This window comes from Typopeltis vanoorti, chromosome 22, assembly GCF_054136105.1.
Source record: "Typopeltis vanoorti isolate ZY-2024b chromosome 22, IOZ_Tvanoo_1.0, whole genome shotgun sequence".
NCBI classification, from domain to species: Eukaryota; Metazoa; Arthropoda; class Arachnida; order Uropygi; family Thelyphonidae; genus Typopeltis; species Typopeltis vanoorti.
The window spans coordinates 88,574,081-88,601,446 of NC_143570.1; the positions used below are offsets into that span (position 1 = coordinate 88,574,081).

Consider the following 27,366-nt stretch of genomic DNA (forward strand, 5'->3'; position numbering starts at 1 on the left):
TGAGATATCAAGTGCAACCACTTGAGATTCACCTAACTTCTCCATGGCATTTGTCCAGAGATGGGTGATATATGTGAGTAGATCTCCTGCTGATTGGCAGTGACAGAATCCATACTGGTGGTCATTTATTAGCTTGGGTGCCTTCAAGGTAGTGTAGGAGTTGGGAATTGATGGTTTTCTCCATTACTTTAGATAGGACTGAGGTGAATGAGATAGGGCAGTAGTTAGATGGCAGTGATTTGTCACCCTTCTTGGGGATGGGTTGAATATAGGTAAGTGTCCAGGCTGAGGGATAGATACCAGTGTAGTAAGAGAGTATATATATGTGGCATAGGATAGGAGTCAGTTCTGGTACACAAACCTTCAGGACAATTGGAGGAATGCCATCAGGGCTAGGAGACTTTTTTATGTATAATTTAGACAATATTTTTTGGATCTCTTTCTGGCAAAAGGATATAGGGGATATTGTATATTTGGCAGTTGGAATGGTTGGGTGGGGGAGAGACATTTACTATTGTCAGTTATGCATGCATTAGGGGAAAAGTGTGAAGCCAGGAGATTGACCTTTTCTGTGGGTGATGATGCAATAGAGCCACCTGGGTATGGTAGGGAACAGTGTTGTGCAAAAGTTACGACCGATTACTTTGGCAAGAGACCAAAAGGTTTGACTGGAAATTTCCTGCTTTTTGCTCTTTCAAACTCTGTTTTGGAAACATTCATAGTTTTCTTGAATGTATTTTGAGCTTGAGTATAAGCACTAAAGGAGGATGGGGGTCTTGATGTAAACCATTTGTGGTATGCTTGATTTTTTATTTGTACAGCCATGGCACATCTTTTGGAGAACCAAGGTTTAGGGAATAGCAGTTCAGAGTACTGTGAGGAATGTATGTTTCCATGCCAGTGAGGATTACTTTAGTGATATATGCAGAGCATATGTTTGAGTTGGAAGACCAGAAACAATAGTCCAACCATGGGAATGTGGCAATAGAAGTCATGGAAACTCCTACTTGGCACTGTTTTCTAGTTTTCTACTCTTGTATGGGAGTAGCTGTGTAAGCATTGTTGCATGGGGGGGGGAGATGAGCACTGGATTGTGGTTGGAATTACCCAGGGGGCTCACTAAATTCACTGTGTACTTGGAAGGGTCATAGGTGAGGAAGAGATCTTGGGTGATTGGGGAGTGATTTGGGATATCTGGTTTTCTGGTTGGTATGTGAACAATTCGTGTAAGGTTGTTAGTGATAGCAAATGTTTGAGCATCTCTCCCTGCAAGATCTGTACAATTGGAGGGGTGTTGTGGACATTAAAATCTCCTAGGAGGATGATTTTGCTGTTAGGAAAGTGGGACTGGAGAAAATCAATTTTTAAGGAGAGGAAATTGAAGAGCTCAAAGTGGTTGGTGGCATTAGGGGTGTGATAGAGATAGCAAATGAATTTGACTGAGTGAGGAAGGGATATTGAAAATATCCCTTCCCCAAAGAAGGTCAATATACCACCATGTATGTATCCTCTTTGTTCAATCCATCTGTCACCTTGTTATAATAAGTAGATTGCTAAAGATCTTCCCGTGGGAAACCTATGCTATCCATCAAAAAGAATGTAGTTGTCATTAACCCAATTCTGAATCCTGGTTCTCACTAGCCTCTCTAATACCTTTACTACAACTCCAGAAAAGCAGATTGGTCTGCATTTCTAAGCCTTAGTGTTATCATTGCTTTATGAAGTAGAACAGTTTTGCTCTCTTTACACTCTTTTGGTACTTGGGCAAATAAGACTCAAGTTAAAGAGGTAAGTTAAAGCTGTTAACTCCCTGGAACATTCCTTCTAGACACATATGGTGATATACCATTAAGTCCCTTTTCTGACATCAAGCTTACTCATATGCCTTCTGCTCACTCACCATCAGTGAAGACTCCTCTATTCCCACTGGTCTCAAGATCTGCACGATGTTACTTTCATGAGGATGAAATATCTTTATGAATTGCTCATTTAACATCTCTACTATATTCTCCTTGGTGGTTATCATTCTACCATTTTTACCAACCAGTATCATCCTTCCATAATCATTCTTTCTTCTATGCCATATCGAAAAAAATCCCCAAGATTCCCTTTGGCCTCATTAGCTAATTACTACTCATATTGCACTTTTGCTACTCTTACGAATTAAGTTACTTTGCTTGCTTGCTCTTTGTACTCTTCATACAACCCACCATCACTCATCTTATGCCACCTCCATAATGCCTTCTTTCAAATTATATGCTTCACCTTCTTCATTCATCCATTTTATACCCATCTCATTTGACTTCTGGAATGTATTCAGACATTGCCTCTGCTGGACAATTCCTGAACAGGTTGTAAGCAGCACTGATCTCCTTTACTTCCAGTTCATTTCATGAGAGCTGCAAGCTGTCTCCTGAGCTTGTCATAATCACCAGCCTTATAGTTTCACTTATATCCCTTTCTCACAGACGTCCTCATGGTCACTCTCACCAACAGTTGGAGATTTACCACCTCATTTGCTATAACATCCACTAATGAGATAATCAAATCCTAGACCCTTGATCTCTGTGTATTGTATTACATACTGCCTAATGTAATTTTTCCTCAAAAACTGAAGAAATTCATTCTCTTTGTCCCCAGGTACTCTCTCTTCATTCCAGTGTGTGTTACCATAATTAAAATCGCTCATAATGTTATTAGCTAGACCAGCTTGTCTGTTATTATTATTATGATGATGATTCAGGCCTCCATGGAGTCAAAAGACTCATCGTGGGAGGTCCTTCCTAAAAAAACACAGTCTATCATACCACTTCTTGAACTCATTGACTGTTCATGCTCTCACCACTCCTTGCCCTCTTGCTCACAGCTTCCTTTTGTAACTTCCAGGGATGGTCCCTTGTCCTTGCTCCTTCTCCCTCCTCCACTAAGCGAAAGAATTCCACAGTAACTACCTCTCAACAGTTTAAAAGTCTCAATCATATCACCTCTCCTTTTTCTATCTACCAAACTCTGCAGTCCACATTCCCTCAGCCAATCCTCATAGCCAATATTGTATAGTCCTGAAACCATCTTTGTTATCCACCTCTGTACCCTTTCCGCAGTTAATTTATCCCCTTGAAATCCTGGGAACCAAATTTGAGAACAATAATCCAGCTGTGGTCTGATCAGTGCTTTACACAGTGGCATGACAACTCTTACCTCTGCAGGTCAGCATCATTCTCAGTATGGCAGCAATTCTCTGGGTTACCTTCATCACCTTCGTAATATATTCCCTGAATTTTGGGTTTCTACCAATCATTATCCCCAGATCTCTGGTCTCCCCTACTTCCTCCAGTATAGTTCATCCAACAGAGTATGCTGCCTCCCATCGACATATCCCAAACTTCAAGAATTTACATTTTGCTGCATTAAACTGACATTCCCCATTCATTTGCTCTCATCTGTCCAGTTTATTCAAATCCTCTTGCAGGGCTGCCACATCTGCACTATTACTAACAACTCTTCTTAGCTTCACATCCGCAAACAACTGATTCCCTTGCAATATGCTGACAATGTCATTGATATAAAGATTAAACAATACAGGTCCTAGTACTGAGCCCTGTGGGACCCCCTTGTAACCTTCTACCTCCTTGATATTGCCTCACCTTACACAACTCTCTGATGCCTATCAGATAGCCAATTCTGAATCCAGTTGACTAACCTGACATCTAAATCCATGTGCTGCAACTTAAATATAAGCTTATCATGTGGTACCCTGTCAAATGCTTTGCAAAATCCAAAAAAATGGCAGTATATATCTTTCCCTCATCAACCACTCTTGTCATGTTATTATTAAAGGGAATCATATTACTAAAGCAAGAGCATCCCTTAACAAATGCATGTTGACTCTCACAGATAACATTACCGTCATCTGCCCAGTGCTGTATATGGTCACTCACTAATCTCTACAAGATCTTAACAACTGCTGATGAAACACAAACTGGTCTATAATTTGACACTTCCAGTCTGCTACTGCCTTTATGCAATGGCACTATCTTCCTTCCATTCCTTGGGTACATTTCACGTAGCAAGACTTTCATTGAACAGCCAGGTCAACGAGCTGTTAGTTCTTTAGCACATTCTCTCAAAACCCGTGGTGATTTGTTCTCACTGTATTCCACATTACCAAGCCTATAGCAACAGCCAACTAGGTATTTCATTCTGTTCACCTCCACAATACTGTGTCAAAACTACTGCCACTGTTTGTTCCTTTCATCTCCCCAGATAAGGATAACTCATTTGCTTTCATCAACACTCCTCCCTCTTCTGCCATGCCTTCCCTCACAAAGAACATCATATCCACTCATCTCTATTTCTGTCCATTGTCATCCTCATCTAACCATGTCTCCCTTATTCCAACAATTTTGTGGCAAATATATGCTATTATTATTACATGACACTTCCAGGGAGTACAAAGACTCATTGAGGGAGAACACCTACTCTACAAGTCTGTCTCCACCACCCAATCCACCAACTACCATCTCCACCAACACCATCTACCACCACCACTAGTATTTTCACAGAGAATCTCAAACATCCATGCCCATGGCAGGATTTGAACCCACAGCCTTTTGGCTGGAGAGCGGATATGCTAACAATTCAGCCGACTAGGTCAGGCCTATTAATGCTACAATTTGATTTGCTTTATTTCGAATAGTTCTGTCACTGTGAACATACACACTAGCTTATTTCTGGTTCTGTAACAAGCCTCACCAAACCCACTCCTCAGATGTGATCTACTACTTTCCCTTGACCACTCGTATTTATCATCATTAATCTTGCACTTCCTCTCAGACCTGTTTTTTTTCTTCCCCTACACACATTCCTTTCCATCCCCCAATCTTCACACACACACACACACACACACACACACACACACACACACACACACACACACACACACACACACACACACACACACAATATCTGCCAAACATGCACTCTTTACATGGATCCACAGTTAAGGATGGGACAAGCTACTATCCCAGTAGCAATAGATGCTAAGTTCTTAAGACTCATTTACAAAAAGTAAGCTTATGTTCCTTGCACACATTTATCAACTAACAGAAAAGTGCAAAAAGGCATTGCATGAATTCCAAATAGTGGAGCCTAGTGGATAGATGGAAGATGGGAGACATGATAGAGACATAAATTGCTAAGGAGTAATTACCTGATTAACATGGATGAGATTTTTCATAGAATATCTGAAGATGGATAGAATGAGAGGCCATCCCTAGAGGATGTACAAAGGTGAGGAGTAGATTTTTTGCATGATGAGTGGTGGGTGATTGGAATGCATTGCCTGAGAGTGTGGTGAGTGCAGGGACAGTGAATGCATTTAACTCGAGGTACAATGAACTGTGCATTTGAGAGTGGGACTTCCCACGATGAGTCTTTTGACTCCATAGGGGCCTGTTGATGATAATAATAATGTACTAGTTGCTTTTAATACTCAGTTGCAAAATTTAATTTAACACTGCAATTAAATTCACTTCTCTTTGTCTCCATGAAAAGAATTAATATGATGTAATTCATTTTGTAAAATGTTGTTAAAATGGATTGTAAGTTTAGTTTATTATAATGTATTGCTAACTTCATTTATGTTTCAAAATGGTGGCAAAGACAGACACATGGACTTGAAAATATACATAGTTCAAGTGCTGTGCTACATTTTAGCCAATACCAGTGAGTTTGAAGCTGGTATGTGTATGCACAGTTTAGATTAAGGGAGTGGAGGAAGAAGCATGGCTGAGTAACATGTGGTTACAAGGATCCATAATTGAAGGGGAAAAGAGGTATAGGAACGTATTCGGAGAAGACCAGTGGATTTATCTGAAAGTATTTCATTTCTTTCAAATAGTCTGACTACAAAAAGATATTCTAGAAAAAGGTCTTGAATATAGTTTTTATTGTTAGGAATAACAGTAGCTCAATTTTGGAGAAAGCAAGTTCCAGTATTAGCTATGTCTACTGTTTGTTAACATAACCCTGCATTTATTCCTGTCAACAGATGACATGAGGATAGAATATTTTATCTGAAGGAGAAAATTGCTTCTTCTAAACAGTGCCATGGCTTTTGAAGTGACAAGGAAAGAATGTCAGTAGTGTGTGGAAATTGGTCACAAATTGTTTGAGAGAAACAGTATCAGACCTCATACCAAAGGTCAGAAGGATAAACCAAGTGGGAATTAAGTGGATAAGGAAAGATATAAAGCAAGAGCTGCAAAAAAAAAAAAAAAAACACTGTGGAGGAATAGTTAAAGAAAAAGGTGATAGGCATACTTATGAGCAGTGCAAGCAAGAAGGGTGACTAGCATGGTAAAATCAGATTGAGAGAAAATTAGCAAAGTAAATCCAAAAGAGTCCCTTGCACCCCTCCCCCCAATTATGTCACTGATTAAAGTCATCCATGGGAGGATGACTTTAATTAGTGCTGATGGTAGGAAGGCAACAGAGACAAAAGAAATAGTTGAGTTACTAAGTAATCCTTTTGTAAAGTGTATCATCCAGGTGAAGAGTTTGCAGTTGCTGATGTGACAGATGCATGTCAAAATTGAGGTGGATGAACAGGTGTTCAGCATATTGAAAGTATCGATGTGAATACAGTGGGCATGTTAACTCGTGTCCTGTGTGAATGTACAAGAGAATTGCCGTTACCTCTGAAATTATACAATCTAAGTCTCAGCTTCAGCAAGGTTCCAAGGGAGTGGAAAGAGGGTAAGATAGCTCAATTATGTAACATTCTCCAAGACAGTAGTAGTAGAAGTAGCAAACTATGGACCAATTAATATATCAGGAGTGGTGGTTGAAGCATTGGAAAAGTTGGTTAAAGGTAAAATTCAACATTTGGGTGGATAGGGATGCGATACTCTATAGAGGATAGCATGGCTTTGTAAAGGTCTTAGTAATTTAATATTTACTTTGGAGGGGTGATAGAAAATGTGGCTATGGCAATTAAGAGGGGCGAAAGGATGGATGAAATGATTGTGATGGTGGGTACGAATGACTTGAGAGGCAGTGTAAATCGGGCGGCGAGAGATCTGAGATTCTTGCTTGAAGCTGTGTAAAAGAAAACACAGAGAGAAGATTGTGTGTGTTGCCCAGGTATGATAGTGACGAGCTGAGCAGCAATACCGAATCGCATAATAGCCAGAATGTGTGAGAAGAGAGGATCGGAATATGTGGATGCTTGGAGGGTATTTGAGGACAGAAGGGAACTGTATGCTAGAGACTGCTTGCATTTGAATGAGGAAGGACGAAGCCATCTGGAAAGACTGCTGTTTTCTGAACGAGTCAGTGTGTCAATACAGGGAAGCTAGAATTTCCAGGGGTGGCCTCTTGGGGAAAGGGGGATGACATCAGGTAACATTGAGCCCAGGGGGGTCGAGAGGGGACAATGATAGGTATAGTAGCAGTGACATTTCGATGCTCTATACTAATGCCAGGAGTATCCGAAATAAAGGAGATGAATTGGTGGCGCTGATAGCATCAACCTGGCCAAAGATTATTGGGATCTCTGAGACGTGGTTGACGGAGGATGATATAATGACCGGAATTGAAGTGGCAAGGTACAGCATTTTTCGGCAGGATAGGAAAGGAAAACGTGGTGGTGGAGTACTGCTTACGATAAGTGATGACTTATGTCCTCTAAGAGTGGAGGTTTTGGAAGGCAGTGACACAAATTGGTTTGAAAGCATATGGTGTGAGGTAGAAGTGGCCAAGACAGGATATTTAGTGGTGTTCTATAAACCAGGGAACACAGAGGGTGGGGACCAGGAGATGTTTAGGCAGTTGAGCTTGGCAAATGCAAGAAAAATGATTGTTATGGGAGATTTTAACTACAGCAGTATAAGCTGGGAAGAGGAAAATGCAAGTAATAAGAAGGGGATAGAATTTCTGGAATTCTTGAGGGACAAATGTCTTCAGCAGTATGTAATAGAGTGAACAAGAGGTTCAAGAGTTTTGAATTTGGTCATAGCATCAGAAGAGCTGATAATAAGTGAGATGACATCTTTCCCATTGGAGAGAGTGACCATGTGGTTTTGACTTGGAAGATGAACAGACATGCAGGTGTATCAAAGAAAAGGGAACGTATGTGGAATTATAAGGCAGGCGATTATAATAGTCTTAGGTATCAACTAGGGACAGTTCCATGGAAGGCAGATTTGGAAGGCCAGGATATCATTAGTGCTTGGGAAATTGTGAAAGAATATTTGTTGGCAGCAATAGTAAGCTGTATTTCACGGGTGAAGAAGCAGACACAATTTGGCCTAAAGTTGGTGATGAGCTATAAGGGGCTCGCCCGAGCCCTTTGTTAAATTTTTCTGAAATTTGTGAGCCCCTTGTTCTTCTTGTTTACTTTTTTATTTTTTCAAAAAAAAATTTTTTTTTGAAACATATTAAACAACAAACACATATGGTAACCTAACAAAAAATTAGTCTATTCGGCAGTGTATAGATTATTTGGAATCATTGTTTCAACTCCTCTATAACGAATGTGCCCAAGTTTGAAAATAAAATAAGTGCATGCACTATCTTTACCCTTCTTCCTTCTGGTAGCCAATCATATGGTAAAACCAGTAGCCAATCAAATGTTTTATAAAAGATTATAAAAGATTTCATTCTTATTATATTTTGATAGTTAAATGTTTTTCTTATGTAAGATAAATTAACACAGTTGATTGTGTGCAAATATTTCATGTTTAGATCATGAAATATTTGTTTAAAAATGATAGTCTCTAGAGGTTGATTGTCCTTGATACTTTTTGATTGAAATTTGTTCACAAGCTGTATTAATAATTTTTTTTTTCCTCGACGATGCAAACCCTTTGTTAAAATTCCCATAGCCGACCACTGTCTAAAGTGGATGACAAACGATATCAAACAGGAACTACGGTTGAAAAAGAGATTATGGAAGAGATATAAGGAGAGGGGTGGAGGATAGATACATGAAGAATATAAGACGCAGGCCAGGAGAGTGACCAGAATGGTGAGGAAGGCAAAACTGGAATATGAGAAGAGATTGGCACTAAGATCCAAAGAAAATCCTAGGGAATTTTTTAGCTATGTGGCCAGTAGGTGGAGAAACGATTGTGGAAGAATGACATTGCAGGAAAAAAATGGGAATAGAGTGACTGATGCAGAGGACATAGTGGAGTTGTTCAATGAGCACTTTATTGGAGTATTTCATCCTGGAGGAGGTTTTAATACTAGAGGGATAGGGCAGGTTCAGGGTTTAGAGGTGCAAGAGGAGAGTGTGTTCCAAATAAATACTGTGGATATCAGTAAAGCTGTTGGACTGGATGGTATTTCACCACAGATTTTGAGAGAATGTGCTAAAGAACTGACATCTCTGTTGACCTGGCTTTTCAATAAAAGTCTGGCTGCGGGAAAGGTACCCAGGGAATGGAAGGAAGGTAAGGTAGTGCTGCTGCATAAGTGCTGTAGCAGACTGGAAGTGTCTAATTATCAGGGCCGGCTCTACCAACGTTGCAAGACGTGCATTTGCACGGAGCAGAAAAGTTGGCATAAACTATATGAAAAATAAGGGAGAAGGGGCGGAATTGTATGCTACTGCACTGGGCGACTATACGAAAAATAAGGGAGAAGGGGCGGCAAAATATGCTACTGCATGGGGCGACAAAATTCCTAGGGGTGGCCCTGCTAATTATAGGCCTGTTTGTGTGTCATCAGTAGTTGTTAAGGTTTGGGAGAAATTAGCGTTGGGCAGATGAGGGTAATGTTATCTGTGAGAATCAACATGGATTGTTAAGGGGTGCTCTTGCTTTAGTAATATGATTGCCTTTTATAATAAAGTGACAAGAGCAGTTGATGAGGGAAAGGCATATACTGCCATTTTTTTGGATTTTGCAAAGGCATTGGACAGGGTGCCACATGATAAGCTGATATTTAAGTTGCAGCACATTGGGTTTAAATATCGGTTAGTCAAATGGATTCAGGCTGACTGATAGGTATCAGAGAGTTTTGTATGGTGGGGAAATATCAAGGAAGCAGAAGGTTACAAGTGGAGTTTCGCAGGGCTCAGTACTGTGACCTGTATTGTTCAACCTTTATATCAGTGATATTGTCAATGGATTACAAAGGGACATTCAGTTGTTTGCGGATGATGTGAAGCTGGGAAGGGTTATCAGTAATAGTGCAGATGTGGCAGTCCTGCAAGAGGATTTGAATAAACCAGATAGATGGGCAAATGAATGGTGGTGTCAATTTAATGCAGCAAAATGTAAGGTCTTGAGGTTTGGGACACATCGATGGGACGCTGCATACTCTATGGGAGGAGTTAAACTGAAGGAAGTAGGAGAGACAAGAGATCTGGGGTTGATGATTGATAGAAACCTGAAATTTAGGGGATGTATTGCAAAGGTTGTGAAGGTAACACAGAGGATTGCTGCAATAATGAGAAGAACACTGACCTGCAGAGATAAAAGAGTTATCATTCCGTTTTATAAGACCCTGATCAGACCACACTTAGACTATTGTTCTGATTTGGTCCCCAGGATTTGAAGGGGATAAATTGACTGTGGAAAGAATACAGAGGCAGATAACAAAGAAGGTTTTAGGACTGTACAATATGAGTTATGAGGATCAACTGAGGGAATGTGGATTGCAGAGTTTGGTGGATAGAAGAGGGAGAGGTAATATGATTGAGACTTTTGAACTGTTGAGAGGTAGTTACAGGGTAGACATTGGAGAGTTCTTTCACTTGGTGGAACGGCGGGAAGGAGCGATGACAAGGGGCCATCCCTGGAAGTTACGAAAGGAGGCTGTGCTCAAGAGGGTGAGGAGTGGTTTCTTTGCATGGAGGGTGGTTGAACCTTGGAATGCATTGTCTGAGAGAGTGGTTGGAGCGGGAACGGTCAATGGGTTCAAGGAGTGGTATGATAAACTTTGTGTTTCCTAAAAACGACCTCCCATGATGAGTCCTTTGACTCCATGGAGACCTGAATAATAATAATAATTAATAAAGTAATTAATTTAGTCCTATCTTAGTAATTTATTCATATTTTATAATAAAATTACAGAGAATTGGATAAAGGAAATGGCTCCACCACGATATTGCTGGACTTTGCACAGGCATTTGAGAGAATACTACATGGGAAAACTATTACACCAAAGTTGGAGCAAATGGGAATGGATATGAAGCTGGTAATATGGATCGGGGTATCTGACTGACAGACAGACACACCAGAGCATAGTATATGGTGGAGTGGAATCTTGGAGAATGGAGTGACTAGGCAGAGTGCCAGTGATATAGAGAAAGATTTAAAGGGGGAATTTCAGATGTTTGCTGATGATGCAAAACTGGGGGTGGGTAATAATTGATAAAGGTGATTTAGATATCCTGCAGGATGATTTAAATAAATTGACATTGTGGGCAAGGATAATGATTTCAATTTAATGTTACAAAATATAAAGTTATGCACTTCAGGTTGGAAAGGCTGCAAAGTATGTATAATTTTGATGGTTAATAAAATAGCTCAAAGGATTACTTGGGTGTTGAAAAACATGCTAACAAGTAAAGATTGAGAAATTATTTAGCCGCTTCTTGACTACTGTGCACAGATTTGGTCACCTGGGTTTTCTTGGTGACCAGGAGAATATTCAGGGATGAGCAACTAAGCTGGTGACAGGTCTATGAAATGCTCCTTATGAAAACAGGTTAAGGTTTGTGGGTTACAAAGTTTAGTTGATAGGTGAAAAAGAGGGGACATGATGAAAACATAAAAGATATTAAAGGGGTTTAATAATATTGATATGAAAGAAAGTTTTTGATATATGACAAATAGAGAACTAGGGGTCATCCATAATGTTGTGTAAGAGTGTGTACAGACTAAAATTTTTGTATGGAGAGTGGTGAATGAGTGGAATAGATTGGCAGAATTAGTTAGTTGTGAATGCTCTGACAGTGAATGAGTTCAAGCAGAGGTATGATAGATTTTGCATGTACTCATCATGGGAGACCTACATTAGTGTAGGTCTCCCATGATGAGTCTCTGGACTCGATGAAGATACCTTATAATAATAATTTGTTTCCTTTGTTTTGTTTGTTGTTGGAATTTTTAATTCCTGAAATTGATTTTGAGTCTTTCTGTATGTGTGAGAGAGGGATTCAATTTTCTTAATGTAAACAATTGTTTGTAAGATTATTTAAATAAACATTGTTGCTTTTATATTACAATTTCATTGTCTTATTTTAGAGATAAAGATAAGTAAATGTAATGAGTTTAATGTTTTGAGGAAAACTATAATTGTTTTCAAGGCAGATGAATATATTTGGAAAGCAACCATAAATATTTAAATGATATTCATGGTACAAATCTAACCTATGTGATTTAAATAAGTGTGTGGGTAAACAAACACAGATTTGTCAAAATGGAAAGGTTTACTGATCACCTTTCTCTTACCTGTTAACATAGGTAAGAAGAAAAGGTGATCAGTAATTGGCTGCAAAGTTGAACTCCAATGTGTTGAGTGATTTTATCAGTGTTTTCCAGATGTCACTAAGGCTGCCTCTTGATACACCTGTATAACAATGACTGCTAACATACATGCTCCATGCGTTTGGTGTAACGTTTCATTTCAATTTTGATGATATTTAGCATTTGATTATTGGAAGTTTTTTCACTTGGCTATGCTACCAATTATATATTTGGTTTAATCCTTTATCCAAATGTAAGCAAACAAAGTTTGTGCCTGAAGTATTTTCAGGACTGGGGAAACTTCATACTTCAGGTGCAAACTTTGTTTGCTTACACTTGGATAGAGGATTAAACTAAATATATAATTGAAAATATACAAGTGAAAAAACTTCCATCAACCTATCTCTAATCCAGAGAATTTTAATAATAAGGTGTGACACCTTTTGGCAACTGGTATAGGTAAATATGACTTCTCCATTACTTCCACCTTAGTATCACCACCTCTGGGTCTGGCTCTCACTGATGTGCTCTTGCACAGAAGAGGCTCTGCTTGGGGTAGGCCTTTGCCTGTCTCTGAGTGGGCCACCACTGAGATTATGGCTCTGTCTGGTGGTGGGGTGACCCTACCACTGGGTAGAGCCAACGCTGAGTTGGACAGTCCTTCAGTTACTCGTAGGGAATAGTCTGGGGGGCTGCCTAATTTTTAGAGAAGTCTTTACTTAAACAGCACTTCAATAAAAGTTGAAACCAGTCTGGGTAGTGGCCCTTCCCTTAATGCATAACATTATACATGTCCGCAAGGAGATGTGCTTTGCATTATGGGAGATACTAAGCAAGTGATGAGAACTTATACCACCTTTACCACGAATTTCCCTGGTCCTGAAAATACTTCAGGCGCAAACTTTGTCTGCTTACACTTGAATAAAGGATTAAATTATATATACAGGGTGTTCGGGATAAATTTGACATATTTATAATTAATTATATTTTTCCGTAAGTTACATGTATTAACACACACTTCTTTTCATTTAAAAGTTTGGACCCTTCTTCATTCATATACAAGATGTCAGAAAGGATGGATAGCTGGAACCCACCTGAATCATGGAAGAGAATAACTTGTATCATGATGATTCGTGCCCGCCATCAAAATAAGGATATTACGACTGCTGCCCAATGCTCCCTGAATACAGTAAAAACAATCAGGCATGAACTAGAGACTTGCAATGGTGACTACGAGGATGTAGCAAGAAGAAAGATCCCTAGCAGACGATCTGATTGCGTTCGTACAGCAGAATTCCTCGCAAATCTGCAGGAACAGGTGTTGAAGAACCCTGGCATTGGAATTCGGGCTTTGTTCGTGGAGTTGCTAACTGTAGTCAAGCCCTGGATAACAAGGGTAGCCAATGGTAGGCCGTATGTATGGCAGCAGGATTCGGCCCCTTGCCACACCTCTGGGAAAAGTCAAAAATGGTTGTCTGAAAATTTCTACGACTTCACCAGTCCAAATGTTTGGCCTCCAAACTCCCCAGACCTTAACCCCATGGATTATTTTGTATGGGGCGCAGTTGAAAAAGACACCAATCACACTTCCAGTAATACAAAAGCCCAGTTAATGGATAAAATTAAAACAGTTTTTGCGGCCCTTCCCAGGGAGACTGTAACATCAGCTTGTTCGAGGTTCCGAAGCAGAATTGAAGCTGTGATCGATGCTAATGGTGGTTATTTTGAGTAAATCTTGTTGATAGTATTGTAATTAACTCTGTCTGTAATGTTTTTTTGTCAATTCATTAAATTTAATAGATACAAAGAAGATTTTCTTTTTCCTTACGAAACTGTCAAATTTATCCCGAACACCCTGTATATGTTAAAGATACCAAGCTATTTTAAACCTGGTTTTACTCCAATTCCCAAGTCTGTTTGCTTACTTGGGAAATGGAGTAAAACCAAGTTTAAAATAGCTTGGTATCTTTAACATATATATATATAAACTTGGTTTTAATCCTATTTTCCAAGTAAGCAAACAGACAAGTAAGTCATGTCTGGGCGACTCCACATGTAGTGCAAGTCTGAGGCAACTCGTGGTAAAGAAGGAATAAGCTCTGATCAATATTCTTAGTATTTACCCCTAATGCAAATCACATCTCCTTGCAGAGATGTATGATGCTGTGCATTAAAGGCAAGGGCCACTACCCAGACCGGTTTCGACCTTTATTATGGTCTCATCAGTGGGAGCCAGGCTAAGAAATACCAAGGTTTAAGTAATACAGAGCTTATAAATTTTACCAAAACAAGTTGCCATAAGGTGCTTTGACCTTATTAAATAAAAATCTCAGGATGAGAGATAGATGTAGAAATACTAAGAATAGTGATCAGAGCTTATTCCTCCTTTACCACCAGTTGCCTCAGACTTGCACTACGTGCAGGTGCAAACTTGATTTACTTGTCTGTTTGCTTACTTGGGAAATAGGATTAAAACCAAGTTTATATATATACATATATATATATATATATAATAGCTTGGTATCTTTAATGTATATTATATCCAAGGTAAAAAACTTTCTACGATTAAACTATATCTAATTGTTAGCATTCGTTTATGTTTTAACCTGATACTTTAGCTTGTTTCTGTTCTGTTTTGTTGCTTTTTGTGTGCCCAGACGAGGCCAACAGTCAAGTCGGCAAAACTAGTAGGCTACATTTCTGTATAAATCTCCAACCAATTAAAACCCAGTTTTATATGTTTCCTTGTATAATATTCAGTGGTCGAAAATAACATTATCATGAACAGATTGTATATGTATATATCATAGAAGGAAAAGAATGAGATTATCATCGCTATAAGTCTTCAGAAGGAATATTGGGAAAACTAAAGTAGGCCTAGAGAATAAACTTCTGTGTTTCCTTAGTATTAATTAATTAATTAGATTAATAATAATAAAATAAGATGTTATAATTATTAAGGAAGTAGTTTGTAATTGATCACGTACTAACCTGAATTACTTTAGACACTGTTATAAATGATTTGCCCATTCTTACAGAACACTGCAGCATTTTTTTTTTTTTAATTTATAGGCAAACAATGATGCAGTGGTTGAAGTTTGGAAAGATACTTCGCTTGCCAGATTCTTCAGAAAATGGGAAGAATATATTGTTCCTATTGCACAACAAGGTTATACCATTGTCCTTTCTGCTCCCTGGTACCTCAATTATATTTCATATGGTCAAGACTGGAAAAAGTATTACATGGTGGATCCTCGCAATTTTAATGGTAACATAGACACCTACCAAGTTTTCTAGTTAAAGACATGTTTAGATATCAGTGGTAAATTTTCATAATACAAAATTAGTGTTTAAGTGCTATGTATATAAAGCATTTTTTCATTAATAAATACATCAAGTATATCTTAAATTTTATGATTTCTGTAGTGTGAGGAGAATGAGTATGTATGAAGGAAGAGCATGAGCGAGCAAGGTAGAAAAGAAGGTGAGAGATGGGAAGAGAGGAAATTGGAGAAAGTAAAGAGAGAGAATGTGGAAGCAACAGATGGAGAGAGAGTGGGAGGGGAGGGGTGAGAGAGAGACTGACTGACTGAAAGCAGGAATAACAAATGCCAGTGAGAAAGAAAGAATGAATCTACTTGGAGTATTGTGTATGAGATTCTATGATTTCAGATTTGCAGATTAGAGTGCCAGAGGAGTGCTTGCTAGGTGGACAGTGTGGCAATGAAGCATGGGCAAAATGTAGGGGAGATGATAGTAATGATTGGTATGAATGACTGAGAGATAGTGTGAATTGTGTGTAGCAAGAGATTTGAGATTGGTATTAGAGATGGTGCACAGAAATATTATTATTATTTTCAGCTTCTCCATGGAGTCTGGAGACTCATTGTGGGAGACCCAAATCAACCATCATGCACACAAATCCTATCTTACCTCTCCTTGAATCTATTCACTGTCAGGGAACTCGCAACCAATTCTAGCGGTCTATTCCACTCACTCACCACTCCACACAAAAACTCTGCACACCCCTACTAACCACACTCTTACACAACTTCCACGGATGGTCCCTAGTTCTCTATTTGTCATATATTGAAAATGTTCACTTGTATCAATTTTATAAAACCCCTTTAATATCTTCTTGGTTTCTATCATGTTCCCTCTTTTCTGCCTATCAGCTAAAGTTTGTAACCCAACTTCTTCTGCAGACCTGTCACCATTTTGGTCACTCGTCTCTGAATCTTTTTGGTCCCCAATAAATCCAGATGACTAAATCTGGATGCAGTAGTCAAGACGTGGCCAAATCATAGCCTTATAAAGAGGGATAATGGCTTCCTAATCTTTACTTGTGAGCATGTTTTTCAACATCCAAGTAATTCATTGAGCTATTGAAATGTGTTAGAGGGAAGACAGTGTGAGTGTGTTGCCCCAGTATGATAATACAGAGTGGAGGAGAAGTGCAGTGATAACATATAGGAAGAGAGGCCTGAAATATGTGAATGCATAGAGTACGTTTGAGGGTAGAAGAGCTGTATGCAAGAGATGGATTACATTTGAATGCAAAAAGATACAGGCATTTAGAGAGACTGTTGTTTTCTGGCATATCAGTGTGTTAGGGCAGGGAATCTAGAATTACAAGGGTGGAATGTAGCACAAATGGCCTCATGGGGATAGTGGCTTGAGAAATGAGTGGGTGTACACTGTATTGCAGAGCCAGGTAGAGTATGATGGGACTAATAATAGGTATACAAATATTAGCAATGCAAAAGTTTTTATATATACAAATGCCAGAAGTAGTTAAAATAAAAGAAATGAGTTTGTGGCATTGATTGACATAGTCTCCCCGAAAATTGTTGATATCAGTAAAATTTGGTTAACTGAGGAGGATGCTCTAACACAAATACAAATCATAGGCTATTGCATTTGGCAGAACAAGATGGGTAAATATGGTAGTATATTGTTACTCATGATAAGAGATGACTTGTGTCCTCTCAGAGTTTGAGTATCACAGTGGAAATAACACCAATGGCTTTGAAGAAGATAGTGATTTGACATTATGTAGATGACTAGAGAAATTAAACAGGAATTGCAGGTGAAAAAGAGATTATGAATGATAAATAAAGAGAGAGGAGAGAATAATTGCATGAGGAATGTAAAACTCTGGCTAGGAAATTGACTAGTATTGTAAGAAGAGAAAAATTAGAATATGAGAGAAGATTAGCATTGCATTCTAAGAAAAAGCTCAAGAAGTTTTTTTTGCTGTGTAGCAAAATGTAAAAAGGAAAAATTATTGTGGACAGATTACTTTGTTAGATGGAGGTGGGACTCAGGTGACCCATGAGACAATGCAGTTCAGCTACTTAATAATCACATTATTAAAGTGTTCCATCCTGATATACCAGGCTTTATTCCTAGAAGGATATGGAGTGGTGAAGTGTTAGAAGTGAATGAAGAATATATTCCAAATACTGAGTATGCTAAATGTTAGTAAGGGAGGGGGGGGGGGACTAGATGGAATTTCACTGCATATTTTAATGGAATGTGCTGTGGAACTGACCATGTGCATAAAGACAGTGGTAGAATGAAGGTATCAAACTAGGTATATTTGAATTTCTTCTGTAGTTAAGATTTTGGAAAAAGTAGTAAGAACTCATGTTCAGAATTAGACAGATCAGGGCAGTATTATTTATGCAGGTATGCATGTTAAGGGGAGCTCTTGTGTTAGTAATCTAGTAATAGAGTAACAGGAGCAGCGGATAAGGATAAGGCATACACTGTCTTTTTGTTTTGCAAAAGCCTTTGACATGGTGCCACATGTCAAGGTTACAACATACAGGTTTCGATATCATGGCAGTGCATTGGATTGCTAACTAGTTTTCTGATAGATATATAGTTGTATATGGAGGAGTAGGAAGGAAGTGGAATTCCACAGGGTTCAGTACTGGAATCATTACTGTTCAACCTTTGTCAGTGTTATGTGGGGAAGGTTTCTAAGGAGTGGAAAGAAAGTAAAATAATACCTCTCCACAAGCATGGTTCTAGGACAGAAGTTTCCAATTATAGACCGGTTTGTATATCTACAATTGTAGTCAAAGTTGGAAAAATTAGGAATAGCATTTAGAATTGGGTTGATGGACATAAGATTCTTTATGATGGTCACCATGGATTTGTGAAAGGACAGGTCTTGCTTCAACAATCTGCTTACATTTTATGATAAGGTGACAAATGTGGTTAAATAAGGAAGATTCATATGCAGCAATTTTCTTGGACTTTGCAAAGGTATTTATTATTATTATTATTCAGGCCTCCAAGGAGTCAAAAGACTCATCGAGGGAGGTCCTTCCTAAGACATAAAGTCTGTCAAGACTCATCGAGGGGAGGTTCCATCTAAGAAACACCAAGTCTATCATACCACTCCTTAAACTCATTGACCATTCTCGCCCTCACCACTCTTATCAGGCAATGCATTCCACGGCTCAACCACCCTCCACACAAAGAAACCACTCCTTACCCTCTTGCTCACAGTTTCCTTTCGTAACTTCCAGGGATGGCCTCTTGTCATCACTCCTTCCCGCTGTTCAACCAAGCAAAAGAACTCCCCAGTGTCAACCATGTAACCACCTCTCAACAGTTTAAAAGTCTCAATCATATCACCTCTCCTCCTTCTATCCACCAAACTCTGCAGTCCACATTCTCTCAGCCGATCCTCATAACTATCCTTGTACAGTCCTGAAACCATCTTTGTCATCCGTCTTTGTATCCTTTCCACAGTTAATTTATCCTTTCCACAGTTAATTTATCCCCTTCAAATCCTGGGGACCAAATCTGAGAACAATAGTCCAAGTGTGGTCTGATCAGAGACTTATACAACGGAATGATAACCCTCTTATCTCTGCAGGTCAGTGTCCTTCTCATAATAGCAGCAAACTTCTGTGTTACCTTCACCACCTTTGCAATATGTCCCCTAAACTTCAGGTTTCTATCAATCATCAACCCCAGATCTCTTGTCTCCCCTACTTCCTCCAGTATAACTCCTCCCATAGAGTATGCAGCATCCCATCAATGTTTCCCAAACCTCAAGACCTTACATTTTGCTGCATTAAACTGACACCCCCATTCATTTGCCCATCTATCTAGCTTATTTAGATCCTCTTGCAGGGCTACCACATCTGCACTATTACTAATAATCCTTCCCAGCTTCGCATCATCTGCAAACAACTGAATATCCTCCTGCAATCCACTGGCTATGTCATTGATATAAAGGTTAAACAATATAGGTCCTAGTACTGAGCCCTGTGGTACCCCACTTGTAACCCTCTGCCTCCTGGAAACTGCTCCACCATACAAGTGGATATTTAAGTTGCAGCACATGGGTCTGACATCCAGACCCATGTGCTGCAACTTAAATATCAGCTTATCATGTGGCACCCTGTCAAATGCCTTCACCAAAGTCTAAGAAAATTGCAGTATATGCCTTTCCCTCATCTAATGTTCTTGAAACTTTATTATAAAAGGCTAGCATATTGCTAAAACAAGAGCGTCCTTTCACAAAATCATTTTGATTCTCACAGATAACATTACCCTCATCTGCCCAATGCTGTATACGGTCCCTGACTACTTTCTCCAAGATCTTAACAACTACTGATGACACACAGACTGGTCTATAATTAGACACTTTCAGTCTGTTACCATCCTTATGCAATGGCACTATCTTACCTTCCTTCCATTCCCTGGGCACCTTTGCCAAAGCCAGACTTTCATTGAAAAGCCAGGTCAAAGGCACTGTCAATTCCCTAGCACATTCTCTCAAAACTCGTGGTGAAATACCATCCAGTCCCACAGCTTTACTGGCATCCAGAGTACTCAGTATCTGAAACACACTCTCCTCCTGTACCTCCAGACCTCGAACCAGTCCTATCCCTCTAGCATTAAAACTGACTCCTCTAGGATGAAATACTCCAATAAAGTGTTCATTGAACAATTCCACTATGTCCTCTGCATCAGTCACTCTATTCCCATTTTTATCCCACAATATTATTCTTCCACAGTCATTTCTCTTCTTACTGGCCACATAGCTAAAAAATTCCCTAGGATTTTTTTTGGATCTTAGGGCCAATCTCCTCTCATATTCCAGTTTCGCTTTCCTTACCACACTAGTCACTCTTCTGGCCTTGTGTCTTATATTCCTCATGCATCTCTTCACCTGTCTCCTTATATCTCTTCCATAGCCTCTTTTTTGCATGCAATTCCTGTTTAATATTGTTTGTCATCCACTTTACTCCAAATTGCGTCCTCTTCTTCACTCGTGGTATACAACTTACCATTGCTGATAACAAATATTCTTTCACAATTTCCCACGCACTAGTGATATCCCGGCCTTCCAATTCCTGCCTCCATGAAACTTCCTGAAGTTGACGTCTAAGACTATTATAATCACCTGCCTTATAATTCCACATAAGTTCCTGTCTCTTTGATACTTCTGCATGTCTATTCATTTTCCAAGTCAATACCATATGGTCACTCTCTCCAACTGGTGGGAGAGACATCAACTCAGTTATTATCAACTCTTCTGATGCTATAACCAAATCCAAAACTTTTGAACCTCTTGTTCCCTCTGTTACATGTTGCCTAAGAAATTTGTTCCTCAAGAATTCTAGAAATTCCATTCCACTATTGCTACATGCATCTTCCTCTCTCTAATTTATACTACTGAAGTTAAAATCTCCCATAACAATCATTCTTCTTGCACTTGCCAAACTTAGCTGTCTAAACATCTCCTGGTCCCCATCCTCTGTGCTCCTGGGTCTGTAGCAACACCCCACTAAATATCCTGTCTTGCCTACCTCTACCTCACACCATACGCTCTCAAAATCATTTGTCTCACTTCCTTCCAAATTCTCCACTCTTAGAGGACATAGGTCATCACTTATCATAAGCAGTACCCCACCACCACACTTTCCTCTCCTATCCTGACGAAAAATGCTATACCCAGTGACTTCTATTCCTGTTGTTATATCCCCTTCTGTCAACCACGTCTCAGTGATCGCAATAATTTTTGGTCAGGCTGATGCTATCTGCGGCACCAATTCCTCTCCCTTATTCCGGATACTCCTGGCATTAGTATAAAGCATATAAATGCCATTGTTTCTATACCCAGCATTATCCCTTCTAGACTCCACTGGGCTCAGTGTTACCTGACATTGTCTCCCTTCTCCCAAGTATCCATTCCCACAAGAGGCCACCCCTGCTGTCATCTTCCCTGGGACACACTGACTCGTTCAGAATAGCAATCTCTCCAGATGCCTACGTCCTTCCTCATTCAAATGTAAACGGTCTCTCGCATACAATTCCTCTCTTTCCTTAAATGCACTCCAAGCATCCACATATACCAGTCCTCTCTTGTCACACATTCTCGCTATTATGCCATTCAATATCACCGCTCTTCTGCTCAGCTCATCATTATCATACCTAGGCAACACGCACACTATTTTTCCTCTCTCTGAAAAAAAAAAATTTGAGATCGTCGAAAGACTTGTCCATGGCTAGGCTTACGAAAACGAAATAGAAACTAAAAAGTCTTACCTGCTCTGCTTATCGAGCATGAACCTACGGTACAGTAGTAAACTCCGAATTTTAACTCATTTTAAAATAAACTACACTGAAAAACTTTACGACAAACTATCCAAACTTACTCAGGCCTCTATTGATTACTCACTCAGTCGCCTCCTCGGGACCGGGATCTCAAGATCAGGGATCAATGGATTCGGGATCTAAATCCACAAAAAAGGCCTCCTCCTATCTGGCAATGCATTCCACTCGCAAACATCTCTTCATGTAAACATGTAAAAAACCTGCCTCCCACACTCTTCTTCACCACATCTTTATGCAATGCTCTTCATAACCAGAGGCCTGATATTACTTTGGTCAATATTTGATAATTACCAGATAATTACCAGATGACACATTGGTGTATAAGCTGCAGAAGATTGGATTATATAACAGATTGGATAGATGGATGGAAGATTGGTTTTTTGAAAGATGCCAGCAAGTTGTGTATGATGGAGCAGTGTCTCAGAAAAGGAAGGTGACTAGTGGTGTTCCTCAGGGTTCTGTTCTTGGGCCACACTGTTTAACTTACTTGTTAATGATATTTCATGTGGCTTGACTGGGGATCTTCAAATGTTTGCTGATGATGCAAAGTTATGTAGAATTATCAGGAGGTTGAAAATTAACATTGCTGATGTTAATTTTCAACAGGAAGATTTTGATTGGACTTTTAGCTTGGACAGATGTTTTAATATTAATAAATGCAAAGTCTTACACTTTGGGGTGCAGAAAAATAAGGATACATACTGTCTTGTATTGGTGGAGCTGTGCTTCAGGTAGTGGATGAGATTCGGGATGTTGAGGTGATGGTAAACTGTGTACTAAAGTTCTGAGAACACATTGCAAGTATTGCGAGGACTGCACATATTGCTGCTATGATAAAAAGTACATTGACGTAGGGATTAAGGTGGTGGTGGTGCCTCTATATTAAGGCATTGGTCCGATCACACATGGACTATTATGCTCAGATTTGGTTGCCTGTTTTTCATTGTGAAGTGGAAACATTAGAGAGGATCCAAAGATGAATGACCAAAGTAATATCAGGCCTCTGGTTATGAAGAGCATTGCATAAAGATGTGGTGAAGAAGAGTGTGGGAGGCAGGTTTTTTACATGTTTACATGAAGAGTTGTTTGTGAGTGGAATGCATTGCCAGAGTGCAATGTCAATGCATGGATTATAACTTCAAAGTTCATTATGATAGATAATATGTTGCTGGTTGAGTGGGGCATCACATGATGAGTCTAACTCCCTAGAGATTAGCAAAATAATATTGTCATGGGACTATAAGGAGATATTCAGTTGTTTGCAGATGATGTGAAGCTTGGGAGAGTTATTAGTAATAGTGCTGATGCTTTTGGCTCTTTGAGAGGATTTGAATAAGCTGGAAAGGTTGGCAAATGAATGAATGTCAGTTTAATGCAATTAAATGTAAGGTTTTGAAATTTGGGATCTGCAGATGGGATGCTTCATGCTCACTTGTTGGAGATATGCTGGAAGAAGCGTGGAGTCTTGGGATGATTGTAGATAGAAATTTGAAGTTCAGAGGACATTGCAAAAGTTATGGAGACACTCAGAGAATTTTTACAATGTTGAACATGAGAAATAAGTGTGGTAATCCCATTGTATAAAGATTTCATTAGGCTACATTGATTTCTGTACTCAGATCTGGTTACTGAGATTTGTAGTACCTTGTTGAGGATGCTAAGATGGATAACAAAAATGATATCAGGACTGTACAATATTGATTATGAGTATAGACTGAGAGCATGCAGACTTTGGTCAGTAGAAGACAAATGGAGAATGTGATTGAGATATTTAAGCAGTTGAAGAGTTATTATTGGATTAACACTAGGGAGATTTTTCATATGGTAGAACAAGGGCCATCCCTGGAGGTTGCAAAAGGAAGTAATGAATACAAGGATATGGAAAGTGTCAGGGGCATGCAATGCATTGCCTGAGAAGGTGGTGAAAGTGCAAACAGTGGATGTGTTTAAGGAGTGATACAACAGACTTTATGTTGGCTTCTCACAATGAGTCTTGACTCCATGAAAGTCAAGAAAAAGGAATAATTTTATATTTAACATATTAAAGAATATTGCTAGAGAACATATATTGATTAATTAAAAATGGATTTTACCATAATGTGCAGTTTATAATTCCCAGAATTTGAAGAGCTATTTAGTAGTTTTACATAGCAAATGTCTTTAATAATATGATAACTGATGCACATATGAATTACTTTTGGTATTGGAGACCAGCTAATTATTGGATATGTAGAGATTCCTGTATTTATTCCATGCTTTGCAACAGTAAGAATTACAGTATTTTCTATTACAGTAGCAATTTTGGGCATATCGATAATTTGTGAAATATTGCAATTTTCATTTTATTAGTTATATTTTACTGTTCATTTTTAATCCTTAACTGAGGAAATTATGAGTTCTCTTTTGCTGAATGCCAAGTTCTGCATTTTGAGCTGAAAACAGTGCAAGCAGAGTGATATGTTAATGGAAATTTGCAAATGGTCAGTGAAGCTATATAGAATACAATTTTTTAAGGGAAACCATAGTAATTTTATGCGATAACTAAGGTACTTAAGTTATCATATCAGATCGTTGCAATACTGAAGAGACATTAACTTTTAGGAATATGGAAGTTATACTTATGGATTCAGATATGGGCATCTAAGTTCTAGAGATGAAGACATTCAAAAACATCTGGTGGCAGGTAACCAAGACGATACCTGTCCAATAAACTATGTGCATTTGAGGACAGATTGAGGGAATGTAGTCTTTAATCTGAGAAATAAATGGAGGATCCCTGAACTTTACATGCTTCGTAATCACACCTATATTTCAGTTTCCAAGGACAACTCCCCCTCCCCCAAACTTAAATCCCTTCCATACAATTACCATATGCTGCAAAATCTCACTCATGTTGATAATTCAAGATCCCCTTACCATCTTTCTACAATGTCACCATTTGATAAAAACCTATATGTTGATAAGGGAATCTTGGAGTATTGATATGAGTGAGATTTTGCAGCATGTGGCAGGTGTATGGAGGGATGGAAACTGAATACGTGTGATTAGGAAATATACCTGGTGGTAAGGCTTATATATATTAGCTATTCATATTGTATTCATACAGTTATGATTAAGAAATATGTAAGCTCCAGGCTTTTCTCATGGCATGAGGTGTTACAGAATGAGTTACTGTCAGGGTGTGGAGTACATCATCAAATTCCTGACATGTATCCTCAAGGGGTGTACAGGATATGATAGTACTACATGAAAAATTTACGTTACTAACTTCCTATTTACAATTTTCCTCCAAATCAGTCTGTTACCTGTCAAGACTCCAACATTATCAGATCTTATATTTCTATCTTCTAAGGCACGCACTTTTTACCATATCATTCTACCTATATCTTGGTCTTCCTCTGGGTCTTTTTCCTGCCAACCTGGCAGAGAAAACTTGTTTAGCTAATTTTTCCTCTCCCATTCTGTTTAAGTGACCATACCACCTGAGATTACTTCTGCTAACACATTCCTTGATGCTAACAATGTTAAGTTCTTTCCTAATATCCTCATTTTTAATATATTTCCATTGATGTCATCTGTTCATTCCCCTAATCTTTCTCAGGACTCTCATATCTGTGGGCTCTAGTCTTTGATGAAGTGTTTTATTTCTTACCCACCTCTCAGATCCATAAGTTAAAATGGTTTGAACACTGTCTTGTATACAGGTAATTTAGTTTTGACTAATTTCTCTGTTATTCCATATAAATTTATTCAGTTGACTTCTTACCATACCAGCTTTGTTGATTCTGTTGTCTATTTCCATATTTAATTTGTCATCTTCACTAAAAATCGTGCCAAAGTAGCTGAAATGTTTTACTATACGTTCTTCATTCACAATGCTTCTGCCTATTTTCATTGTCTTTGTCTTGTTATTGCTGACCTTCATACCATATCTATTACAACAGTTATTCAATTTAGCTAAGGAATCTTGCAGACTTGTAGCAGATTTATTTAAGTATAACATCATCTGCATAAATCAAAGAGTGAGATTAACATATCCAATTTTGATATCAGGTTTAATACCACTTTCCTTCATAATGTGATCCATATAGATGATGAATAGCAGAGGGGATAATGTACAACCTTGTCTGACACCATATTTAACATTAAACATTTTTCTGTACTCCCTTCAATTCTAACTGCTGGCTTACAACTCAAATAAAGACTAAGTACTGCTTGATATAATGCCCCATTGACACCATATGACTGTAGTGTTTGAATAGCATCTCTCTTGGCACCTTGTCATATGCCTTTTCCAGATCTACAAAACTTAAATACAAATCTCTATTATATTCCCATGATTTCTCAACTATTTGTCGTAAAGTGAAAATCTGATCCTGACGGCCTCTATTTGGCCTGAATCCAGCTTCTTCTTCACCAAACTTCCACAATCCTTCTCAATCGTTTCTCAAGTATACTTGCATAAATCTTACCAGAAACACTCAGTAGAGAAATACCTCTGTAATTCTCACATTCAGTTTTGTTTCTCTTTTTATGTATGGGTATTATGAGAGCTTTACTCCAATATCATCTGGAATTCATCCTCTGTCCAGGCCTTCTGAACTATGCAGTGCAGCCACTGTAAGACTTTTATACCTCCATACTTGAGCATTTCTGGTTAAATATCATGTATGTTCTCCAGCTGCTTTTCCACATTTTAGCCTTTTGATGGCTTTTTCTACTTCAAGTATGGATATGTATTCTTGACTGCATGCCTGTTGAGTGTTTACCACTGTGTTATCACTGCTTGTTTCATTTAGCAATTTTTTGAAGTAATTACTCCATACTTCAAGTATATCTTTTTTCCAGTTTTCACATCATCTTTATCATCTCTAATTCCTTTTACAGCACTCTTTTCTCCATTTCTGAGCTTCTTCAACAACCTCCAGAATATCTTGTCACCTTCTTGATATTTATTTTCTATCTTCTTACCAAAGTCTTTCCATGACTTTTGTTTAGCTAGTTTTACACAGTGTTTAGCTTTCTTACATTTGTCTTCTTTTCCTTCACTGCCTCTTTAACTTGCTATGTCCACCATGGGGTTCTGATTTTTCTATCCTTGTAGACAACCTCACCACATGCCTCTCTGGCTGAATCAATCAATCAATCAATGTTTTCCTCAGGGCTTGCCACTGAAGCTCCAAGGTTTAGTTCCTGTTCTCAAACTCTTTCATTTTTTCTTGAATAATGTTTGTGTATT

General features: G+C 38.7%; 1 protein-coding gene across 4 annotated transcripts in view; it reads left to right on the forward strand.

Annotated features, from left to right (window-relative positions):
- The window catches only part of LOC150094550 (beta-hexosaminidase subunit beta-like), a 364,235-nt gene that overhangs the window by 302,507 nt on the left and 34,362 nt on the right, over positions 1-27,366 (forward strand). For all 4 annotated transcript variants that reach the window (XM_090411847.1, XM_090411846.1, XM_090411845.1 and 1 more), the window contains exon 10: positions 15,552-15,747. In XM_090411847.1, the coding sequence (XP_090267973.1) occupies positions 15,552-15,747 (196 nt within the window). The remainder of the gene's footprint in view (positions 1-15,551; positions 15,748-27,366) is intronic.